The 24,776-nt window shown below is 44.6% G+C and overlaps 3 protein-coding genes across 29 annotated transcripts in view; 1 reads left to right on the top strand and 2 right to left on the bottom strand.

The window, feature by feature from the left end:
• SH3YL1 (SH3 and SYLF domain containing 1) overlaps window positions 1-546 on the bottom strand; it is a 46,144-nt gene extending 45,598 nt beyond the window's left edge. For 3 of the 21 annotated variants that reach the window (XM_063696111.1, XM_063696105.1, XM_063696114.1), the window contains exon 1: window positions 376-497. The gene's annotated coding sequence lies outside the window, so the exon portion shown is untranslated. Of the gene's footprint in view, window positions 1-307 lie in introns of all 21 variants that reach the window. The other 18 variants (XM_055378671.2, XM_063696106.1, XM_063696103.1 and 15 more) reach the window with 15 other exon arrangements.
• ACP1 (acid phosphatase 1) lies at window positions 434-13,995 on the top strand. 3 transcript variants are annotated; one of them, XM_004028759.5, is made up of 6 exons: window positions 434-680; window positions 7,586-7,659; window positions 7,754-7,867; window positions 10,851-10,912; window positions 12,691-12,796; window positions 12,938-13,995. In XM_004028759.5, the coding sequence occupies exons 1-6, from the start codon at window positions 638-640 to the stop codon at window positions 13,013-13,015; spliced, it is 477 nt and encodes a 158-aa protein (XP_004028808.1). In that variant the 5' UTR covers window positions 434-637; the 3' UTR covers window positions 13,016-13,995. The 3 variants fall into 3 exon arrangements, with proteins under 3 accessions (XP_004028808.1, XP_004028809.1, XP_055234649.1); XM_004028760.5 differs by lacking the exon at window positions 7,754-7,867 and adding an exon at window positions 7,909-8,022 and having other exon boundaries at window positions 495-680; XM_055378674.2 differs by lacking the exons at window positions 12,691-12,796; window positions 12,938-13,995 and having other exon boundaries at window positions 499-680; window positions 7,754-8,022.
• A 1,274-nt stretch (window positions 13,996-15,269) lies between these two features.
• ALKAL2 (ALK and LTK ligand 2) lies at window positions 15,270-24,545 on the bottom strand. Of its 5 annotated transcripts, none has more exons than XM_063696123.1 (6): window positions 24,192-24,541; window positions 23,278-23,587; window positions 21,984-22,037; window positions 21,817-21,897; window positions 18,808-18,872; window positions 15,270-15,866 (listed from the first exon to the last, which is right to left on the bottom strand). In XM_063696123.1, the coding sequence occupies exons 2-6, from the start codon at window positions 23,528-23,530 to the stop codon at window positions 15,861-15,863; spliced, it is 459 nt and encodes a 152-aa protein (XP_063552193.1). In that variant the 5' UTR covers window positions 23,531-23,587; window positions 24,192-24,541; the 3' UTR covers window positions 15,270-15,860. The 5 variants fall into 5 exon arrangements, with proteins under 5 accessions (XP_063552193.1, XP_018877054.1, XP_004028810.1 ...); XM_019021509.4 differs by having other exon boundaries at window positions 24,243-24,541; XM_004028761.5 differs by having other exon boundaries at window positions 15,270-15,863; window positions 24,243-24,541.
• Window positions 24,546-24,776: the final 231 nt, after the last annotated feature.

Below are 24,776 nucleotides of genomic sequence, written 5' to 3'. Positions count from 1 at the left end.
TCCGGCGTGGACCCTGCGGGGCTCAAGGCAGGTTCCCCCGCATGACCCGCCCAGCCCCTCTATGCGAACTCGAACGACACGCACCACAGCCCGCCCCTTGCGCGAGACTCGCGCTGTGCCCCAACCCAGGTGGGCCGCCCGCGGAGCCGCGAGGCCTGAGCCCGCCCTGCAGGTGACCGGCGGCCCTTCCTCTTCCAGGTACCCCTCTCCTGCGGCCCCGTCCCCTATAGATAACCTTTACCTCCCGCAGCCCCGCCCCCTCCAGGTGACCCCCCCCCCCCACCCCCGCCACCACACACACACACACCCTCGCCTTCCGCGGCCCTACTCCCTCCAGGTGACCCCACCCCCGCAGCTCCTCCTCCTCCGGACAACCTGCAGCCCCGCCCCTGCAGGTGAACGGCGGCCCAGTCCCTGCAGGTGACCCACGGACCCTCCCCGCCCGCCCTACGACCGTCACAGGACCGCCTCCGCAGGCGCACTGGAGCCGATTGCGCAGGCGTGGCTCTCACACGCGCTGCCCTGTTGGCGTTGGTGCGGGACTGCGCAGGCGCGCGGGGCAAGAGGCTGGCAGTGCGCCTGCGCCGCGTCGGCGTGCGGAACGCCGCGGTGTCTCGGCGCCTCTGCGCGCGGGAAGATGGCGGAACAGGCTACCAAGTCCGTGCTGTTTGTGTGTCTGGGTAAGAGGGCGCCGACTTACTCATGTTCTGACGTCCTCTGGAGAGTTGGATCGGGCTTGTGCGCTGTAGGTTGTGCCGCCGGGCTAGGAACAATGAGGGGGAGGAGGCCAGGGACTGGGAGGCCTAGGGTGTTTTAGGAGTGTCCCGCAGCGCCCCTGTTCCCCATCCGCCCCGTGCACCCGCCCAGCCTGCCCGCTAAACCTGGGTCCCCTCGCGCCTGCCATATATCCGGGGCTCTTGGCATCTGCAGCCACAGCCCCTACAAGCCAAGGTACTTTCTTTGCGACTACTATAATCCCTCTCGTTCCCCTCCAATGGGCCCAGGTAGGCCTGGAGGTTGTCGGACTGATGTGGTCTCTTAGGGGCCTCCTGAGTCCTATGACAACATTGTTTTGTTTGCTAGTTTCCTTAGCCCATGCTTAGATATGGATCTGAGTTAAAGGGAGATGGAGTTTTACGGTTTCGGGTTTCTTGATTGTAAAAGCCAAGCAAAGGAGACCTGGAGGTCCCTATATAACTTTGGCCCATGAAAAATGAAAGTGTATTTTATTAATGGCTTTTCAGGAACTTGCCAACTTAAATTATTTTCACTCCTAGAATTTCAACACTTAGCTTGCCTTACTTCAAACATAATTTATTTTCCGTTTGGTCTTCAGGGATCTTCCTTTGGTGTAGCACTACAAGGTTATATTCCTCGGTGCCTCCACCCTGAGAGGAAGGCCTAAATTGTCAGTAGTCCGGTTACTTAAAACCTTCTGTGAGTTTGCATTTCCTGCAGAGTAAAGTTTCTGTTTATTTTTACAGACTCCTCACTTTATCTCCTGTACCTTTTCCTGCTCACACCCTCGGGACACTGCCTTCCAGAACCTTTCGTTGTTCGGTAGCACTTCACATGCTTACTGAGCCTTCATCGCTGGGTGCCCATTATACATTTTGCCTGGAAAGCCTTTTTATTTTATAAAGTCAAACCTAAATATTTCCTCCTTTGCTTTCCCAGATCATGAGTTGCTTCCTTATCGACATCTTTTATTACACAAATTTTACTATAATTTGTGTAATATAGTAAAAGATGTAATATAGAAAAGGTGTGATTCCTTATCGACATCTTTTATTACACAAATTTTACTATAATTATTTGATAGTCTGTTGAAATCCCAGCTGAGTTTAATTTTGTTGAGGGCAATAACTGTGGCTTATTTTTCATTTTGTTTCCAGCTTTAGGACAGTATATGATAAACGCTGACTAGGTTTTGTAGAAGTTAACTTCTGTGAAAGAAGAATTAGAAGGCTTACCTTGTTTCACATTGGTAGTGGGCGTCATTTGATTTTTAAGACTCATTGAAGGCTGAATGATGAAATCAATAAGTTTATTAAACAGTAGTTTGGTTAAGGATGGTTACTAAATAATATTCCATTCCCTTGTATAGTTTTGGTTGGTATTGTCGATTATGCTGGTATAATGCATCATGGTTGCTGTTAATGGGGAAGTGTATCCTTGCATATACAGTAGTCCCACTTTAGCTGTAGGGGATACATTCCAAGACTCTCCAGTGGATCCCGAAACTGTGGGTAGTACCAAACCCAATTGCTGTCAGTTGGAACATGTGTCTGCTCGTTTCTTACACCCACAAATGTAATACCGTTGCCACCTTAACTAAGCATTTAAAACTGTGGTCGCAACTTTTGCAGTTTGAGGCAAGACAGCAGACGATCAGGAATTTCTTTTTCCTTGTTTCCATTTTCATGGATAGAAGATTTGTTCGTACTGTAGATCTTAGTAACCTCGGTGTAAGTTTTTCTTTTCTTTCCATAAGAAGTCAAAAACTTTCACCTTTTTACTTAAGGGTAGTGCTTATGGCTTCCCTTTGCCGTATCTGAATTGCTAGCTTCACTTCTCTTATGATTTGGGGCCATTATTAGTAAACTAAGGGTGACTCGAACTCAGCCACTGTGATAGCATCACAATGGATCTGATAAGCTAGAGGCAATAGGTGGATAGACAGCATGGATATGCTGGACAAAGGCATGTTTCACTTCTGGGGCAGGACGGAATGGGATGGCATGAGAATTTATCCTGCTACTCAGAACAGTGCACAATTTAAAACTTAGGAATTATTTGTGGAATTCTTCATTTAATATTTTCCAACTGAAGCTGACCACGGGGTAACCATGGAAAGCAAAACCTTGGAAAAGAGGGGACTATTATATTTCAATACAATTCAGTGATTTTTTGTTGTTGTTGAGCGTCTACTATATGGCATGCACTCCTCTAAGTGGTAGGGATGTATGGAGTGGTGAACACAACAGACAAAAATCCCAGCCTCTCTGGAGCTCACGTTCTCTCAGTCACCAGCAAGTATTAATTGATGTGCTCAATCGGTTGATGTGAAGATTAAGAAAAATAGAGCAGAAAAGGGGAATGGGAGTGGAGTGCAGTTTTGAGTGGGATGGTCAGGGAAGGCCCCACCTGATAGATGACCTTTGAGTAAAGACTTGAAGGAGGTGAGGAAGCAAGCCTAGGATATTTTGGAGAAGCATCCTGAACCCAGAGGAAAGCAGGTAAAAGTTTTGAAGGGAGAATACTGGCCATGGTCATGAACCGCAGGGAAGCTCCAGTGGCTGGGCCTAGTGGCCAGATAGTTTTTCTCAGTCAGGATTCCTCATCTATACCTGAAAATTTAGCAGATAATTTGAGCGCCTGTTTTCTCAGTGCTTCCATTGTAGATGTATAGGGAGAAGTTAATTCCTTATATACACTGGTCCTTTAGGGCAGGAGTCTGCAAACTCTTTGTTTAAAGAACCAGATTATAATTATTTTAGATTGGCTTCACATGACATACAGAAAGGGTGTAGCACAAAGTAGCCATCCATATGATGAACCTGGCTGTGTTCTAGTGGATCTTCATTTGTGGACATCAGAATTGGATGGAACTCTGTATAATTTTCACATGTGACAAGGTACTCTACTTTTGGATTTTTTCCGACTACTCAACAATGTAAAAATTATTTTTACTGCTGTGGGCTGTACATAAAGGCAGTAGACCATGAGCCGATTTTCAGACCCCTGTTTTAGGTCCAGATCTTGGGAGGCCATGTGAATACTTGGGCTTACTCTGAATAAACATTGGAGGGTTTTGAGCAGAGGTGGGAAATGATCAAATTTAAGTTTAAAAAAGAAGAGTTTCAGCTGTTGTTTTGAGATTAAACTGGAGGTGGAGCATGCCTTTACTGGTTGCATTCTGAAGGAATTTGAGCGGTAAATGGCATTTTACTTGGTAGCCATATAAAGGACAATAAGAGTTGTATGCTTTTGAAATGTAAAAAATTTTGTTCATTCAAAGCATTTGTTTGGACCCTATTGAGATTGAAGTGTAGAAAAGCATCAGAGGTTTTTCATTGGTGAAGCTAATGATGGAAAATAATTGAGCTCCTTACTACAGCACAATTATGAAGGGTGCTTTATGTTTTTGCAATAGAGACTTACTAGTGAAGATGATGCAGGAGCCACGACCCAGCCAGCATGGTTGGTGGAGATAGCACATGCTGGTGGAGTCACTTTACTTCTGGGCTACACCCATACTGGGTGCTGGGTCTCTTACCAGGTATAGCAGACACAGCCCCACCCTCCCAGAGCCTATCTGCCTTTTATGAGTCTCCATCCTTGAATTGAAGATGCTGAAGAAGGGTATAAAATAGTCTGCCTAATTTGGAAAAGACAAACTTGAGACTTTACAGATTAAAACATTTTTTAAAGGCATTTGAAGATGGAATGTTCTGTTTTTAGAACTTGTTTGATAGGTGAAACCTGAAGTACATGCAGTGTTTCACTGATGACCGGGGTGCTCCATTTTTTCATAACAAAATTTGGTGGCATCAACTTTCGAAATCAACAGGGCAAGCTACTGCTAGCCTTTAGGACAGTTAATAATGCAAGTTTTCATATTGTGGGGAAAGTAAGCTGTTATTTTACAGTTAAAGATAATTATTTGTAAACGTGTGGGGCTAGTCTTTATTATATTTTTAGATGCTGAGATACTAGGCATCTGTTGTTCTACAGTTCCAAAATAATAATTGTCTTAATTTGGAATACAATGTTTGCTGTTAAAAATATTCCCAGGGTATATGGTGACAGGTAAAAGAGTTACACACCCATGGGAAGCCTTTCAATAATTAAAATAGTGCTGATGACAATACCTGTTTAAAAAACTAAACAAAATTTAGAATGTCGAAAGGAAAAACTTCACAACACAAATTAGCATATAGAGGGCATTCAAGGCTAATTTGTTGTCTTTCCCTTTATGGTTTGTAGGTAAGATTTTTTACTGCTGTGGAAACTACAGTCTCTGTGGGAAAAAAGTACATAATATGCTTAGGTCTTACAGTGTAGAAACTGAAGGCTGTAGTAAGGCAGTGAGTTGGTTTTCTGAACTAGGGAAGTAGCTGTGTTTTACAACACTGGAAGATCCTCATTGTACTTGTTTATCATAAACAGAAGACCCTAACAGTGATAAAGAGTAAACTCTTGTTTAGTGCTGCCTATTCTCACAGTTCCTCTTTTTCATATCTGTTTCCTAAATTCAGCTCCTAATGTCTGGACTCAGTATGGTGCTTTGGCATTAAGGAGACTGGAAGGCCTCAGAGCAGCCCCAGAAGCAAGGTCGTAGAAACCATCATTTATCTTCCCCAGCGCAGATCATAGAAACTAGAACTCCTCTCCCGCAAAGCAAGCCATAAAACCTAGAAAGATCACTCTCTCCCTTTTGCCTTCTCTTGAAGACAGCGTTTCAGAGGGGCCCTGCCTCATTCCTGGGGGAGGAAATGCTGTGGCCCTGCTGGGTTTCCCTCAGTCTGCTACCATTGGATCATTTCCTTTTGTCCAGTGCCATTTCTACACAGCTGTGCATTGGTCATCTAAGCATCAAAACCGTTTCCCTGGGTCTTTGGGTCTTCGTTTCTGAAGGCTCTTGTTAACCTGTCTTTTGTTACAGGAGTATCTTCCGTGACCTTTATGATGGGTGAGGAAAGCTGCCACACCTTTCCACTCTGACACTGTCTTGTATTTGCTCCTTCATACGAGCCTCTTACAAGATCTCGCCAATTCAGTCATGTGCTCTTCTAGTGTTTCCTTAGCTGTGCCGGTAATTTTGGTAACTTGTAGGAAGGGTCTGTGTTTTAAACAACTTTCTGTCTTCAGGTTAGGGCACAGTGCTTGGCACATAGAGTTGGCATACAAACTATGTTTGTTGAATAAGTCATATTACCCTTTTCCATAGGACTTTCTATTTCTCCTCATAGTGGCTACGCAAAGTTCAAATGTTGGCCCAGTGTTTTAGGGCTCCTGTATACCAGCCCGTCAGTTTCCAGACACTGGCTCTCTGTACCTGAAGCATCGCAGCCTCACCTGCTTAGTGCCACAAACCCTCTGAGTTAAATGCCTTTCCCTTCCTCTGTCCATTAAGATCCTGATCATCCTTTTAATATCATCTCTAATCTTTCTTTTTTCTGGTAAGAAATTTTCTTATATCTTGTTTTTGCTTTGTAGCATCGTTCTTTTTCTGTGCTGCTGTAGTGTATTGCTTATCAGCATTCATTTTCCCACTTTTATTATAATAAATATAATAAATAAAGTGGAGATAGAGTTCAGCTGAATGGCCAGTGATTCAACCCATTGTGTCTCCCTCCGAAAACCCCAATAAAACCTCAGAGCACTATGGCTCTGAGGAGCTTCCTGGGTTGGCAGTGCTCTTTGAATATTGTCTCATGTTGATGACAGGAGAGTAAGGTGTCCCAGATGACAGGAGAGTAAGGTGTCCCAGAGGACAGTGGAGCTAGCTGTTAGGGAACCTCCCAGAATGTGCCCTATAGGTCACTTGCTGTGGCTGTTTTTTTGGTTTGTTTGTTTGTTTTTGTTTTTGTTGCTGTTACTATAATGAAATTGTAATGGTAAGTGTTCTGCTTTCCTGAGTTTGGGGAGTAATTCTAGGGAATTATCAAACCTGAGGGAGCCCTGGGGAACCTGGATTTCTCACTTGCTGGTCTAAAGTAAGGATGGCCCTGATGTCGACATCATGGTCTGGAGAGTGGTGTCCCTGACCTTGGGCTGCTAATGCCTGGATCTGTATCCCTGGGCTCAGGGCTTTGCATGTGATCGCTCGGTAAATGTCGGTGTTGAATCGCTGTTTACGCTTAAATGCATGTTTGTGTGTTTGTGTATTGTTTTGTGAAACAGTAGTCATCCTTATGTGTGATATACTTGAAAATACATACAGTTGACCCTTCAGCCACAGGGGTTTGAACTTCGAAGGATTTATTCGAGGAATTTTTTTAATCAAGCACAGATGGAAAATACCGTGTTATCTGAATGAGAAACCCATCTGTATGGAGGGCTGACTTTTCCTATACTTGGGCTCCACATTTGCAGGGGCCAACTATAGGACCTGAGTGTGCACGTTTTGGTATACTGGGTAGGGGTGGGAGGGTGTCCTGAACCAGCTCCTGAGTCTACTGAGGGACAGACCACTGTATTTTATTTTTATTCTGTTGTATTTCATTTTAAAATAAGCTGGTTGCAACCCACTTCATTTTCGTGATTCACTCCTGGATCATTACTAGCAACTCTTTAAACAATAATTTTTGTTGAAATTGTTTTTCTGATATCTTTGTCATCTGTACTTGGAGTACTTGGCTGGTTGGTGTCAAATCACTGAACTTGAGCCTGATGGGCTGTTCTCCAGCAGGGTCTACCCTCACTGGTTGGACAAAGGCGTCAAAGGATAGTGTTGGCCTTTGTTTTTCCTGAGGGATAGCACAGCCCCCGTGTGTCAGGTGTGTAAAGAGGGGGAGCTGGCATGTGCCCTTCCATCCAACCTAACCCTCTGTTTCCCCGCCCCTCCTTTTTTTTAAAGGTAACATTTGTCGATCACCCATTGCAGAAGCAGTTTTCAGGAAACTTGTAACCGATCAAAACATCTCAGAGAATGTAAGTACCATTCATTATCTTAAAGAGGCCAACCTGAACTCCTCTGGGCAGGAAATTGCAAAAAAAAAAAAATTCCATGTTTCTTCCCCTGCAGTGGAGGGTAGACAGCGCGGCAACTTCCGGGTATGAGATAGGGAACCCCCCTGACTACCGAGGGCAGAGCTGCATGAAGAGGCACGGCATTCCCATGAGCCACGTTGCCCGGCAGGTACCGTCCTTGGACTTGAAGTTGTGTGTTTTGTGTTTCAGTGGGTCATTGACAGCGGTGCTGTTTCTGACTGGAACGTGGGCCGGTCCCCAGACCCAAGAGCTGTGAGCTGCCTAAGAAATCATGGCATTCACACAGCCCATAAAGCAAGACAGGTAGACAAGCTCTTGTTCAATTTCTAATATGTAGAGTCCAGTAACTTGAGAAGTAGTGAAAGGATTAACCAGACTTGTATATTAATGAATGTGTTTATTTAGGGTAAGCTTAACCAGCTACAGTGTGTCCATTTTGTTTCACTTCTGGTTGCACGGTGTTGAAAGACTTGCCTGACTTTGGAATTTACTTATTAAAACGCACATAAAAGCTAGGTAATTTATAATGAGAGAGCCTGACTGTGAGCTGGGGCTGAGCAGTGCTCTGTCTTCTGTTCCTTCCTGCATAATTTTTATTAAACATTTAGGCCATAGTAATCATTCTGCTGATATTGCAAGTTTGTTGCTAGAATGAAGTTATATAATATATACAAAAACATTTTTTCAACTATAAAGTGCCTTAGTAATATAGGGTAATACCAACAACATTATGGATATATAATTATAGTCTGTTGTGCCACACTTAAGTTTGGAGTCTAATAAAGTCACAATCAAATTCTGCAATTTCAATTGAAGATAACCTTGTCTTTATATTATAAATTAGAAGCTAAAGTTGATTTTTCTAAGAGTTCTTTATTTAAATGAAGTACTCTGGGACTGACCTTTTCGGAAATGGAATCTTTGTTGGTCAGGTGATTCAACATTTTTATACAATTTATCCATCCTAATCTCTTCAGGATTTGCATACCTTGCCAGTTTCTACTGGCCATTGTTGAAAATATATTTATTTGGAGAAGTCCAAAGCCAAGGGGCTCATGGGGCTGTGAGGTCCTTCTTGCTGCATTGTCCTGTGGTAGAAGGTGGAGGAGTCAAGAGAGTGCCCCAGAGTGAGTGAGAGCGAGAACTAGAAAAACGGGAAGAGGGAAACAGAGGAGAGAGAGAGAGGACCCATCAGTGTCAGGAGCCCACTCCCAAGATAGTGACATTAATAAAGATCCTACGTCTCACTATTGTTGCATTGGGGATGAAGTTTCCAACAAAGGAACTTTGGGGGACACATCCAAACCATAACATAGGATTTAAATAATTTTACAGAGTTCAAGAGTTCTGCTACTGAACCGTTTGAGATCCCTGTTCTGAGGTCTCATCACTTTCCAGTTTTAGCAGGAAGAGAAGTGGCAAGTGGCAGGAGTCTGCAGATTGGGGCCTGCACCTTTTTTTGAGGCACCTTTTTTAGGAACAGTGTTTGTTGGAACACAGCCAGACTTACTCATTCACCTGTAATGCGCGGCTGCTTTTGTGCTAGAGCAGCACAGCCAGAGCGGCCTCGTGGCCACAAAGCCCGACTGTCACTGCAGCACTGGTGTTTTATATGGGGTTTCTAGTTGTTTTTAGTAGTAGGGGTGATTTGCCACAAGCTGTTTCATTTATAGCTGCAAGTGGAAATCCTTTACTGTGCATTTGTTACATAAGTTATAGCTGTTTCTTTCTCAATTATTGTAACATCTAAAAATTATGTAACAGTTACTAAGTCTTTTTTTATGAAAAATTTACAATTAGTCCAGAATTTAAAACAAGTTTAGTATTAAATCCTAGGGAATTTCTCACATAACTAATTTGGAGAAATAATATAATACTGTTCAGGCATGGTGGCTCACACTTATAATCCTAATAACACTTTGGGAGGCTCAACATTGCTTGAGCCTAGGAGGTCAAGACCAGCCTGGGCAACATAGTGAGACCCATCTCTACCAAAAAAATTTTAAAAATTAGCTGGGTGCTATGACATATGCCTGTAGTCCCAGCTGTTTGGGAGGCTGAGGTAGGAGGATGGCTTGAACTCAAGAAGTTGAGGCTGCAGTGAGCTATGATCACACCACTGTACCCCAGTGTTGGTGACAGAGTGAGACCTTTTCTCTAAAAAAAAAAAAAAAAATTTCAGTATTGTACTTATTGTCGATTTTGAAATAAGTCAATGTCATGGGAGTGTCGACGAAATACAGTCTTTTCTAGCTACTGGAAGTGCATACTAAAAGCCAAAGTTTCTCATTTTTTAGAAGAACAAGTATACATTTTCCACCTTTGTTCCGCAGTACGTATGTTTATGTTTCTTATTCTGCCATTATTTATAGTAGTCGAAATTCACAAAATAATCTTTTCATTTATATTTTAAGTAGGTGTATTTATAGATTATATCAGAAAACAATCATAAGCTTTCAGGTTACAATCAGTAGAAATACTGAGTGGCATTCTCTTCTGTGTGAGGTTTAAATTATGGATAGTCAATCAAAATAAAGGAGGACTGTCGGTTATCACTCCTGTGTTTCTTTCTTAGTGACCGCCTCTGACCACCCAACTTAATACTTTTACTCCTCCCTGCCCCAAAGCTGTATGTATCTCCTCTCTGCTTTATTTCCTCCAGGGCATCTGTGCCTCCTGTGTGTTGCCTGCCCCCTTGTGGAAGGGCAGCTCCATGGGACGCGGCTCTGTCCGCTTAGCTTGGTGTTTGTTACTGGGGCCCAGGATGTTCAGTGCTTGTGGAATGAAAAATAGAGTAGAATAATGAAGGGGATTAAATATGTGGCATTTTAGTATGTTGACTGTATTATACACTGTTAATAAGGAATTGAAGCCGATGTATAAACATTGTCTACACATTATACTATTTTATGATTATTGTATGGAACTTTATAATACAAAATTTCTTTGCAGTACAATTTTGAGAAATAGGTTAACTCTATTTTAACTTAAAAGTACCCTAAAAATTATTTAATTGTTTATTAGTGAGTAACAGGCTCAAATACAGCAGTTTTTTTTCTTTTAGTATTGCTTTGCATCCTCTAGGCTTGAATGGTATAAACACTGTATTTTGACTTCTTATTCAATTTTAGATTACCAAAGAAGATTTTGCCACATTTGATTATATACTATGTATGGATGAAAGCAATCTGAGGTAATCCTGTTTTTGAAGAATATTTCTGTTCAACTCTCAGTTCAGCAATGGGCCAAGTAATTTGTTGTCCAGATTTACTTTTTCTATTTTAAAGGTTTTAATAGTCAGTGATGGTCACCATATGTAGAATTATTTTATTTAGAACAGCAAAAAACTTAGTAATCTAGAATTGTCTCTTAGGTATTTACAAGGAAATACACCTTAGAAAAGGGAAAGTCTAGTTGTTAATAGCATGATTTAATTGGAAAACTAGCTTGGCTGTGATAGTTTTGTATCAAGCATATTGTTCTGCATGAGAACGATTTTGATATTTTTGCTGTAATGATTCCTGGGCAGGGCAGTGTTTTATTGATTCTCAGGCCAAAGCTCTGCAACCATAGGTTCCTATTATTATCCCATCTTGTAAAAGAAGGAAGTGAGAAACAGTAATGTTAGGTTATGTCCCCGAGTTCACACAGCTAGCGTGTGGTGGATGTCATGGGATTTAAGCCTAGGCTCAGTGAGGAAGGGCCCTGCTGTATGTACCCCTGCCTCAGTCACCACCCTCCTGACCTGCCCCAGTCCCCTGTTCAGGGCGTCATCGGGAACGAATCATAATTTAATGTCACTCCAGGATTCTGACTTGCATCACTACTTATTCATAAATATCTCATGTTTTCGATGAAGATGAACTATTTGTGCTTTTAATTGCTTTTGTACAAATGAACAGATAGGGATGCACCAGTTTCAGTTATTTTTTATTAATTAGGACCTTCATTAAAATGCATGCATTTTTTAATTTTTATTTTTCAGTCCTTATTCTGTTCTCATTGTTTTTGCTGACACCATAGCCCATAGGCATCGTAAAAACACCTTTTTAGGAGACCCCATTTGCTTTGACTGGCACTGAGCACCGTGTTTCTTTGTGTGTGGGGCAAGTGGAGTTCCTGCAGCCTCACATTTGCACGTGCTGTTCCTCTGCCTGGAAGCTCCTCCTTGCTTCTTGGGTCATTTGGCTCCTATTTGCCCCTCGTGGGTCAGCTTAAATTCATTTCTTGATAGAGGTATTCTGCTGCCATGTCACTAGGCCAGATTGTGCATTAGACTTAGGCCTGCCTGCAGTTCTCATTCCTGCACCTAATCCTGAGCTGTAAAACTTCGTGCATGGGAGCTCTTGGCTGTTCCGTTCCCACATAAAGCACGTACTTGACTCATCAACTCATCTGTCGCAGGTGCTCAGTCGAAATTTGTTAAATAAATGGAGACGCTTAGTTAAGTTTGCCTTTTTCTTTTGTAGCAATGTGAAAGCTAAGGGTGGAAGTCTAGAGTGAAGCTGAGTTTTCAGCTTGGGCAGAGGCTTAAGGAATAAAAGATGGAAGAGTAATTAAGGAGTGGGTCGTGCTGCGGGAAGTGCTGTGTCAAGACACCTGAGGATGGAATTGGTAGCCCTCTGTTTTGGGACTGGTTCAGATGGTGTTTTGGGTTCCTTTCTATCACCTTTATCTCTGAAACTTGATTGTCTTAAAATATATTTTGTGGGAGAAAATATAATTATCGTATATTTTGTGTAACAGAATCAGTGAGAATAAGCTGCTGTCGCAAACTCTCTTGCCTAGAGAGAGGGCAGTGGCATACAGCTGCAGAAGGGGCCACACGGGCCTGCTGAGTGTTCCGTTTCATTTCAGATTAGGTCATTCTGTCTTGATTTTGATATGGATGTTTCATAAGACCCTAGCAGATGTCCCTGTTTAACTTGAAACCATAGATCAGAAAACTAAGTTCATATTTCAATTTTACAGAGATTTGAATAGAAAAAGTAATCAAGTTAAAACCTGCAAAGCTAAAATTGAACTACTTGGGAGCTATGATCCACAAAAACAACTTATTATTGAAGATCCCTATTATGTAAGTACAGTTCACGTTTTAGGGCTAATATGAAGACCCAACACATCTGTATCCTGCCATATTAAATAACAGATGAGATTGTGTTAAGGATGTTTTTGTTATGCAGGTTTTGCCATTTTCTTCTTTTTCCTGTCCATTTAGGGGAATGACTCTGACTTTGAGACGGTGTACCAGCAGTGTGTCAGGTGCTGCAGAGCGTTCTTGGAGAAGGCCCACTGAGGCAGGTTCGTGCCCTGCTGCAGCCAGCCTGACTAGACCCCACCTAGAGGTCCTGCATTTCTCAGTCAGTGTGTAATCACATTCCAGGGCCCAAAGCCCCAGCTCTTTGTTCAGTTGACTTACTGTTTCTTACCTTAAAAAGTAATTGTAGATGGAAATCAGTTGTGTTTGGCAGAAGAATCAATAAAAATCTTTGATTCAGACAGCTTATGGGGTATTTTAAGCATTCTTAGACTAGTTGAACATCTCACTTTGCCCCAATTACAAGAATAGTAGAACAAGCAACATAAAACAATGAAGGAAAACCTCACTTGAAGGCCCAGGTCAACATCTAAGCCTGTTGAGACTTAGATAATCGAGTCTACCTCTTCAGTAGGTTTGTGTGGATGGCCTGATGGAGGGCAGGTGCCCTCTGCTCCCCAGTGCTACCTCTCTCTTCCCTAGGGCCTTTTATGGATTGACAGTAGTCCCGTCCGTAGGAGCTCACAGTCTAGATTAGAAGTGTTTTAATTTCTACACACCCATAGTGCACACTTGTATATTGAAAAGATAGGGAAGAGAGAAACATTTATGGAATCAGTCGTTGGCACCTTCAATACTTAATGATTTTTGTCGAGTTTACTTCACGAGGAGGTCAGCCCATTGGCTCCCATCTGAACCACTTTGCCTCTGAAACTTAATTACATCCAGAAAGAAGGACGCTTGTATGCTAGTCTATGGTCAGTTGAGGAATGTGACTGTTTTTATATGCACATGTAACCCAAATGTCCAATATAAATTGGCTTATTTTTTAAAATAATTTTAAAAGTTGGGAAAAGTGTTATTTGGCATGCTTAAATATTGAGTAAGTATTCTTCATCAGCATTTAATAAATGTATAGGCAGATATAAGGTAATTTCTGTGTATTTTGAGATAATGTCAAAATCATGAATATTTCAAAATAAACTGGGGAGTTATAAAAATACAACTAGAGATACAAATCTGGTGTCTGCCTGTTTTTTTATTGACAAGTAAGGAAGCATTTGAAAACATTGTATTGTCCTTTTTACATGATCTGTGATGTTAGGTGTGCATATTTTATCTTTAGGATAAGGAAGTAAAATGATGAAAATAAGCACATTGCTGCCCCATATCATCATGTCTAGTTTCTGAAGGAAGTTTGAGGTTCTACAGCTGGAACTGTCCTTGCCCAGTACCATCCTCTGGACATGTTGCCTCTACGCTGCACCCTCCTGTGCAGTGATGCACAGCTGCCTGGCCAGGACATCTGCACTCCTGACCTCAGTATCATGAGGGTCCCAGGCAGTGCCAGGGGGAGGAGACACGTTTGATCCTTGACTCCCTAGTGTCTGGAGGATGAGCTGTTGCCAGATGAAAGTGAGTAGTTTCCCCACTGTACCATGTGGAAGTGCCAGGCTGTCTTCATAGGAAGAAAGTTTGCAAACCCAGTGAGTCTTGCTCTTGTTGGAATTACTTAGACATACAGAAAACTGAGGGGATAAATATTAATAGATTGCATATTTGGACATGAAATCCTTAAAACATAAAAAATGGGGAAGAAAAGGTCAAGTAATGAGCTGTAATTAGAAAACAGGATTAAATAAGAGCACTTCAAAAGTTACACCCTGTTCTCTTCATTCAGTAATTGCTTTTAATCTCAAAGTCAAAATTTCTTACTCTTCTATTCTTTTATGTTTGGAAATAAAATCCTATAGTTTTTCTTTAATGTTTATCTCTATAAATACAGATCCTCAAACAAATCCTAGGACTCTTGACTATTCTGTCCTTATGGCTACACCCAGACGATACCATCTGCCGACAAGGGCTCATATGAATGGAGAAACTCATTGCTTTGCCGAATTCAGCTTTTTAAATTGGATCCAATTAGATTTGTTTAAAATACATCTACATGTAAAATTCTGAGACTGCTTAGAAGTCTTAAAGTTTCTCCTAGTTTAGCATTTTCATGATTACAAAATCGCTTGGGAAATAATGGATACAACCTTATTTGGAATATTTCCCAGCAAATCAGGGACTATCTTAGGAAATTATGTCACCAATATATAGTAGCCTTTACTTTAAAAAAAAAATGCTAATTATCCCTTAGAGAAATTCTTAGGCTTCAAGTTTTCATTTGTTTATGGCTTTCATATTCTATGACCTTTTGCCAGTGTCATGATCTCTCAGTAAATCAGAAGTCACGAATTCCCAACAGTAAACCTGTTAAAGAGGTAGAGAGTCACTTTGAAGACTATTCATTATAACAAACACTTCATTTATTACTTGTGTTTATTTACACTATTTACATATTGCACAATAGCTGGAATACTATTTTACATTTATTATACAAACGACCAACAGAATTAGCCACAGATTTACACTCCACTGTCTCTAAAACATGACCGAAATTTTAATTTTTCATGCCGTTCCAAATAATACTCTGAGAATTTAACAGTGAAAGTAATACAGAATATCAAATTATGTTATATGAAAATATACTTTAAGATTCTGCTTACGTTTCTAAAGAAATATTTTTTGCGATTTCACCTAATGAAGACAATGAAATATTCTGTGTTTTATAGCACTACACGTCAAATGTGGAGCATTCCTTTTGTGTTTTTTTTTTTAAATAAGTGACAGATAACACTGTCAAGTACACTGATTTGTCGAATATATATCTGCAAACTGTCAACAACATACAAAACTCAAAGGACTTATGGAAGAGTCTGTCTGCAAAAATAAATCTCTTGTCCATGAGGGGATGTGTATAAAGATAGTTCTGTTTCCCTGTTGGTTTCCAAGGCACTTCTCATGGCTCCTGGTGTGCTGCTCCTGTACGGTCTGCTCACTGCTGAAAACAAATACATTGCGTGTGATATGACTATCCACACTTCTTACTGTCAATTCCAGAAGACCTGTCACTTCAGTTAGGGGACACAACATGCTTATAAACATAGGCAGTCTCAGAGTGCATCTGTATTTCTCTGTGATCCAAAAAGTGTAGTCTATTGTATTTTTAAAAATACCTTCTTTCTGCAGTTGTTACATGGCTGCAATGCTAAAGCAATGAAAATCATCACAGATACATGTGGATGCTTTGTTACAGCTTGAAGAGTGCTTAGTCTTACATGTGCTATCAGAATCCTCAGTAGTCTAGGCCACAGGGATTAACCTGGCAGTTCTGCAAGCTCAGTGTTCACAGGGTTGGTAAAGCTAATAATCAAGATTAGACATTTGTTTCTAGCATTCTTTGGTGGAATATCTAAACCATTGGTATTCTATTTATTTTTAAAAGAATGATAAACTTCAAGGTTACTAAGATTAGGCTGCATTTGGGAGAGTACACTAGGTACTCACTTCTCAAAACTCCATTTCTTTGACAATATTCCAGAGCTCAGGCTTCTGATTAACTGACCTGTAAGTCCGGACAATGAAGTGTATCTGTGACTGTTAGGGAGGGTCGGTGGGGACATTGTTCTCTTTGGCCTGAGAAGGTCTATTAATGAGCTTCAGAACGCGGCAAATGGATTTGCTCTGAGGTGAGGAGGGCAGAGCCCTTCCTGCTAAAGGCCTGCTTTCCTCAGGCTCTAGGCCTTTCTTTACAACTTGCCCTGCCGTCCTTGTGTGTCAGGACAGAAGTGCGTGTGGCAGGTTAACCAGCAGAACCGGGACTGCAGGGCCTGCCTGATGCCACACCGTCACACGAGTGTGGGCACCCTGGGACGCCTGCCCTGCCCTCTGGTGTCTCACTGAGGTCTGCAAAGCACAGAGAAAGCCCGGACTGGATCTACACTGTGGTGACCAGCCACAGTGAGAGTTTGCTGTTGCTGTTTAACAATTTGTTAACATCAGTAACAATTTGCTGTTGCTGTTTAAAACTTTGGGAATTTGAAGAAATTATCTTTAAAAAATAGAAGTTATGAAATTATAGTTAACAGGGTATCAATATTTTAAACTTTACCTATCTCTTGGCCAAAATGAACCCAGTTACAGCTGTGACACCTGTGGCTGTCAAGCAGGTGGCCTTTTGGGGACAGAAGCTTGCGAGCCTGGGCCTTGTCTTGTTACCTTTACCTGCATCTCATCGTCAGTCAGGCTCTGATGTGGTTGTCCGGTGATGGGGAGAGTGATGTGAAGGGTGCTGGGGACTATCAAGGGGATTCTGCCACAGCTTTTCTGCAGGGCATCACTGTGGCGTTTGCAAAGCAGGACGTGCGCACACAGAGACCCATACAGGAGCCTGAGTCCCACTGACATGACCACGTCCTTCAGTGTAACTGCACCTGCCTCCAGCAGCAGCCAGCGGAGGGGAGGCAGGGGTCGGCTAATGGGCATGTGGACGGAGTAGCTCTTCCAGTGGCTGAGACAGTGGGGAATTTGCTCTCCTCACTTGTAAGTAAGTGGAAAATTTCCAAGGATGTCCCTGGCCCATCTCTGGGAACACTGTGTTTAATTATAAAGAAATACCTAAAAAAAAAAAAAATTCTCATCTCCCCTGGCATATCACCTTGGGTGACAGGAATGTACATCTGTTCACTGATTTAAACAGAAGAAAGTCCGTGCGACACATAGGCAGTGGATGAGCTGCTCGAAAGAATTGGAAAGAGCAGGGATGTGGGGAGACATTACTACACAGCACTTCCCAGCTTTAACTGGCATTGACGCCTTCACTATCTCCAAAGAAAAAGTGCAGTGAAACTGTGCAAAATGCAGTCTCAACCCGCCGTTACCCACTGGCCTCCCTCCCCCAGTGCCATTCCTCTCATTAGCAGCAGTTTCTTCTACTGGGAAAGATGGAGTGGAGGATGCACGGGCAGGACCCGCCATGCCTCCTGCCGGTGTTGGGGTCATGCACCCAACCCTTCTGCTGCTACCTAAATATTCATAAGCACTGCCTCTCCATAGAGAGCACATCTATATAGGAAAGAGCACTACCCTACCCTCATCCATTTTACATGAGAGAAACTAGAGTAACCACTATAAAAATACTCCCTTTTCATGAATGTGCTACGGACAGCTATCAATGGGCAGGAAGCCTGTCTTTCTTGTGCTGGTGTAGCCAGCATCTGGCAGTGCCCACATATACAACACACATAGTAAGTATAAAATTGGTGAAATTACAGTTGCATCCTGCTGTCTAAAGTGACTGGATTCTGTGGCATTTGTGTCAGGAAAATAAAACCTTACCCTTCAAAACATCCACTGATGGTTGGTGTTATATGTTGCATATCAGCCCTCAAGGGGCCAAGGTGCAAAGTTTAGTTCATAAACGTGGTATGCATTTACATTTTTACTATTAGAGGCTGTGAAAAAAAAGACAAACCACTGATAGAAACATTTAAAGAGGATAGCTGTTCTTTATGAGCTTATGACTACAACTCAAACATTTACCAGATGTGATAATCTGAATTTGCATGGACAATGTTGGTCATCTACTCACTTGTGTTAGTGAATGAATGAATGCATCGAAGTAAACAGGGACAACTTTAGTCTGTTCCTGACTTATGCACTCAGTCACATGCTGAAACTGGCTGACTTGCTGTGTTTCAGAGCGGGACCTACTTAGTGCCCGTGTGCCATGCAGTGAGCAGTTAACAACAGCTGCCTGGGCACTGTAGACAAGCCAGTAGGGTGGCTTTCAGCACTGTGAGATGAGTGTTGTGCCATCTCTACTTAGAATATGGCTACCTCAGCCAAAGAATGAGTGTTCCTAAACTCCCGTGAATTTTTCATGTCCCAAGCGGGATTCCCATCTTTGGTATGTGCTCCAGTGTGTGTGTGTCCAGGCTTACCTTATCCTCCATGCACACTGGACTGACAGCCAGCCGGGTAAGAAGCCTGGCGCATCTTTTATAGTCTACGGTGAAAAAATACAGACTCTTGTCAGTTACTTAAAAAACAAATAAATCGCATTTTTTTTGCAAGTATATCAGCTACTAAAGCCATTTATTTCTTCAAATATCTGAATTCCCTGGAAGCAATATGGAGTCTAATCTGCAGGCATGCATTCTAAGTTGTTGACTTAATAATTTATGGTGCTTCAAGGGCTTAAGCTTCAATGGCAGAAGTCGGATGATGTAAGTGGGGCAGCGGAGGGAAGAGGGACAGACACGAAGACTGCATGGCTGAGCTGGCTGCCCATTGCTTCTCTCAGAAATAACTTCATTTCGCTTCCTACGTGACAATCCTTCCGTACCCTTGTGCTACTTTCAGGTCATGTGCAGGCTGAATCCCAACTTGAGTTGACCATGGGACAAGGCCTTCTGCCTGTAAATTCTAAAGAAAGTGGGTCAAAAGTCAGGCGGCAGAGCAGAGGCCTGGAGTGGATGGTGAGCGGAAGCAATGTGCCCGTTTCTAAGCGCTAGCTGATACTCCTTGGTATCGTACAGAGTCTCCCATTCCACTATTCTGACCGTGCTGCCTAAAGAAATTAAGAAGGTGTAATGGGCATGGCCATAAGGGAAAATATGTCCTCAGGGTGAAGATCTATGGAAAGCTGCAATAGTTTGTAAATTATTACAGTTTATTTCTCAATAACAAAATCCTACTTAAAAGTGGGAGAATTTATACCCAAATGAAAATCTGAATTGAATGGGTAGATTGACAATGACAAATGTGTACGATATGTTAGTTAAGGAGCCGGCTCTACTTCCAAAAATATGCCTCCTAAATATGGCATATATTGTTAGGGATTTTTCAAACATAAAATGTTTTTCAAAGGTGCCAAACAGTGGCACTGGGTCATCTGACCGCCTGGCTTTCTCTTTCATAAGCAGCACCATGCTTTTTAGAATGTAGTTTTCCTAAACTACATGGATGCAGTGGAATGTGTGATTTCAATGGCTGATCTAATCAATGAATTGTAAAGACTTCCACTTGGGCCATGTCCAGGGTCCCAGCTGACCACATCCTGCTCAACCCAGGTGTTTTCAGCAATGTCTTGCAAACCTTCATGTGCAGACCAATCATCTGGGGATCTTATTAAAATGCAGATTTTGTTCAACAAGTCTAGATGGGACTTAGTTCTGCATTCCCAACAAGCTCCCCATGGGACCACACTTTGAGAAGGCACTAAAGTTCCTTCAGGTCTGATATTCCAGGATCCCAAGGATTTTCTTTTATACAGCCTGACGCAGTAAAAAAGTGCTCCAACTTCAGCTCTGCAGTTCTTTATGGGCTAAGAAGAGGTAGAAAGCAACAAAGTGGCCACCCATTTCAAGGCACAGATCTCTCAGCCTTCTCCCTCTCCATGGCCCAGGGTGAGCTGTGATCAGGAGCTTAGTATCACAAAGCCGAGCTGCTGTGAGCAAAAGGAGGTATCCAGTGCAGGCACAGCATGATGCCTTGGAAAAAGGCCTGCAGAGTCAACCATGAGATCTGTGCTTTAGCTTTGCTGATATCTGACAGCACAAAAGCAATTCCTCATCCATAAATGAAAAGATGAGACTGAATGACTCAGAGGTCACTTCCAATTTGGAATCTATGATCCTATTACTGTAAGGAAATAGGTAATATAAAATATATGTACATCAAAACAATACAAACGACAAGATTTTCTGGCCCCAAGAGCCACATTAATGATTCCCAAACAGGTGATTACATTCCAAAAGAAGAAAACATGAGAGTACTAGTGTGCCAGGTGCACATGGAAGGGTGGGGCCCAGCACCGAGAATATAAAAACTCTTCAGGAAGTGTGTGCTGCTGGTCTTGGCGTGAGGATGGTGTTGCTAAAGTTATGGTCAGAGGGGCCGAGGCTGCGTTCCATGCATCTTTGTGCTGGTGGTGTGAATGCTAAAAGTGCATGTGCCTTAGCCTTGTCCAAAACGTGCTGGTGACGCTACTTCAGTGGGCTAAGGTTCATTGGCATGCACCCGGCACACAGAAGCAGCTCTATAAATGATGGTTATTATTATTTGAAGTAATTTTGCTGCCTAAACAAAGAAAAGCACTTATACTTCGTGTACATTGGCTTTTCGTTTGTTTGTTTTTGGGGAGGGAAGGCAGGACAGCAAGTCCAGTCCGCTGCCTGGTCCAGCTGGAGAGCCCTGATGACAGCAGTTAGCAGGATGCCTAGTGTTTCTGCATGACTTTTCTCCTGTGAGCCTTAAATAAAATCAAAGTTGGAGTCCGAATTAAAAAAAATGGGTTAGGGCCCTATCACTGCAGCTAATAAGGCTTCAGTGAAGAGAACAAGGAGCTACTTTTGGAGAAATAAAATGTTTTGTTATGAATAAATAGCCAAAAGCAGGTTAGGAAGACTGAAAAGAAACAGGAGAGAAAGCTACTGCTGAGAGCTATGTTGATAAGGGCAGCTCTGCATTTCTGAAGGAGTGATGGAGCCAGCCAGAGAAACAGTTTTGAAATCACAACGAAATTCTTGGGTGATGAGATTATAATTACCGATGGGAAGAAAAAGTCTCTGGTAAGAGCAGTGGAGATGATCCAGGTCAATCTTATTCTTGGAGTCAGTTTAGCAACTCATTCTTAACATCTGACTGCCATAGTAGAGTACACACAAACATGGGCATTGCAGGAGAATTAATAGGAGGAGAATCGGAGTTCAGCCCATCCCAAGAGCCTATTATTCCAATGACTAAATAATTTCCAGTTTGGCGTTAGCTGATGCAGAAGTTAGTTATCTTCTGCAATGGTCTGGCGATCTTAGCCCCTAACTCCATAGTGAGGAAGGAACAGGCAAATTTGAGCTAAGAAGGCAGGGGCCTATATGAGGAAATGGAAAGAGGGGAACCGCTGCCTGCACTGCTCTTGCATTTTATAAAAATCCAATGCTGTTACTTACATGCAGGAATGGTGCAGTCTCTGGTGTTGTGATAAAGTCTATGGAAGTGTTTGCTGCACTTTGGACTAAAATAAAGAGGGCCTGGAACACGGAAGAAGAAACAGATCATGAAGACTCACAGGTGAAAAGGAGCTCTGGGAGAGGTGAGGAACGAGGAGAAAACTTACCTGTAAGGTGTTTTAGAAACTTGTCCTTCATCCTCAGATCTCGAGGAACAATTTCTGTTTCAGGGAAAAGAAAGTATTATATTACCTGAAGGACGCATTTTTTAAAAATGTGATCTTAAGTGAATGTTGAAATGTTGAAGAAAATTGGAGCTCCATATTAGCCAAGTTGCTTTGCACAAAATAAAAAAGACTGGGGCCCCGGATTACAACACACGACAGTGAAGAAGACTCAATATCGGGGACATTTACTTTCCTTGAAATAACAGTAACTGCTCCTGAAGCTCCAGGATTATGTCTGCTGTCTACCCCGGGGGATGCAGACAGAGACCACGAAGTTACAGAGGTAAGAAAACTTTTTTTTTTTCTTTTAAACATTTAACTTCCAGTGAATAAGTCACTTTTAGGTACTTTAGTTTTAAGGACCTTGGGAATCAAATCCCACAACATTTCAAAGTTTTCAGAGAAAACCTGACCCTTCAAACAAAAAAATGGGTTATAGAACATTACTTTCTCTAGATACATATTTAAAATAAGGATTAAAAGACCACGTTTCAGTGAGGTGTAAATTAGTGGGAATATGCATGAACCTGGTTTGTAGGGTAAGAATCCCAGGGAAAGACTCTGCCAAGCAAACTTCTACCACCAGGGTTCTCCGCACACAGTGGGTGGGGAGAACCCTGCAAGGGCGTTCTTCTTGAGTTCAGCTTTGTTTTTGCGTATTTACAGCCCTCTCCATCTTCACTCCCCCGTTCAGGGCTCCTGGCTGAGCCCCGACTGTGTGTGAAGTCACGCCCTCTGAAGAGGAGCATTCGCATCCACATCTGACCCCCTAGTGAGTCTTCATTCACTCCTAACTTGACGCAGCCCGGATAAAACTGACCTTATCATGTTTGACCTGATTGTGTCACAAAAGCATTAGACGCTTTCATGCTTTCCTGGGAAATTCCCCGTGGGCCACCACTCTGGGCAGGGCCATGAAGGAGCCTGGATGCTTCCTTCTCAGTTGGGAAAGCTTTGCTGGAAATGCTTCCATTTCCAAAGTGACGGTTGACAGTTTCGTGTGGAAACCACCGACCCGCGCCGCAGCTCACGCGCGCCAGAAGGAGACCAGGCGCTTCTCCGCCAGGCCTCATGCGCGGACCTATTGCTGCTATTTTCTTTTTCTTAAAAAAAAAAAAAAAAGGAATCCTGCTGTTCAGTGGTCAAAATTGATGTCTCTTTTTGAAACGTGTTTCTCAAAGACAATTCTGTTTCCCAGCAGCCCCGGCCCTCGGGCGCGCTCGGCCCCACTCACCCACTCGCTGCTCCGGCGAAGGCCCCAGCCCCGCCGCCTCCGCGCGGCCCAGGGCGCAGTCCCGCCCGAGGAGCTGCAGGCCCTTGTGCTCCGCCGAATGGTGCTTCCGCAGCTCCTGGACGAGCTCCACCACCAGCCGCAGCAGCGCCTGTCCGTCCGCCGGCTCCCGGGGCTCCGCGCCCCCCCGGCCGCGCCCCGCCGCCCCCAGCACCAGCAGCAGCCCCAGGAGGAGGGGGCGCCCGGGTCCGCGCATCGTGCGCTCGGGGCCGCGGGGCTGGGAGACTCCGACACGCGCCGGGAGCTGGGCTCGCTGCGAGAGAAGGGGCGCGGGGGGCCGGAGAGAAAGTCAGCGGGGGAGGGGGACGGAGCGCGGGGCGGGGGAGGGGAGGCGGGAGGAGCCGCTGGCGCTGGACCCGGCCCCTCACCTCCGCGGACCCCGAGGAACAAGCCGGCAGGTGAGGGGGCCGCGGTCTCCTCGACGATCACGCCCGAGGTCCCGCCCACGGGGAGCGACCGCCGCTGGTGCGGAAAGGAGCCCCCGGAACCCGCCCGCCCGCCAGCCCGGCCCCTCCTAACTTTCGCCCGAAAGGCCGCGTCCGCCGAGCGCGCTGCGCCTGGCGCGGGCGCAACTTTCTTTCCCCTTTGGAAGCCGCGGGTGCCAGGCAGCTCCCCGGCCGCGGGCGGACCTCGGAGGGGCCGCGCTCCCGCGCCCACCGGTCTCCAAGAAGGCGGCGCCGCACGCCGGGCCCGGCGGCCGCGCTCAAGTTTCCAGCGTCGCCTTTGTGCGGTGGTCGCCGGCGAGCGCCGAGTCCCCGAAGCCCACGGAGGAGGCCGGGTGCGGACCCTCGCGCTGGCCCCGGCCGCGCCACGTGCTGGAAGCCCCTCCGCCTCCCGGCCGTGGCGCCCTCTCGCACCTGCCCGGCGCCACCCGGGAGCCACCTGCGCGTCGTGGCCGGGCGGGTTACCTGGAGCCGCCGGAGTCGCCGCCGTCTGTGCGCACGTCTGTCCCCGCGCCCCGAGCTGCGCCACTACTCCATGCCCGGCGGGCGGAGCGCACGGGACGCGGGGACTCGGCCGCTCGGAGCGCTGGACCCGCGGCCGACCTGGGGTGCGTCGGCTCCGAGTCCCGCCTCAGACCTCGGGGCGCTTCTTATCCCCGCGCCCGCCGACGTCAGGCGGGTCCCCGAGGGCTCCGAGCGGGGCTTTAATTAGAAGCCGCTGAAGTGTTAGTACCCCCATGCGGATCTTCGTCAGTCCCCCCGCCTCACCTCGCTCTCGCCTCCCCCCCGTCTCCCGCCCCCCCCTCCGCCGCCGCCCCCGCCCGGTCCCCCCACCGGCATCTCCACCTCGTCTCCCCCTCGCCCGCGCCCCGTCTCCCGCGCCCCTTCCCTCCCCACCTTCCCCATCTCCCGTCTCCTCCTCTCCTGCCCCACCTTCCCCCACTCCCCGTCTCCTCCTCTTCCCCCTGTTCTCCTCCCCCCGCCCCTCCCCCAGTCTGT

The sequence above is a fragment of the Gorilla gorilla genome, chromosome 12, assembly GCF_029281585.2.
Source record: "Gorilla gorilla gorilla isolate KB3781 chromosome 12, NHGRI_mGorGor1-v2.1_pri, whole genome shotgun sequence".
In the NCBI taxonomy this organism is placed as follows: domain Eukaryota; kingdom Metazoa; phylum Chordata; class Mammalia; order Primates; family Hominidae; genus Gorilla; species Gorilla gorilla.
This window is presented reverse-complemented; position numbering and strand designations above follow the sequence as displayed.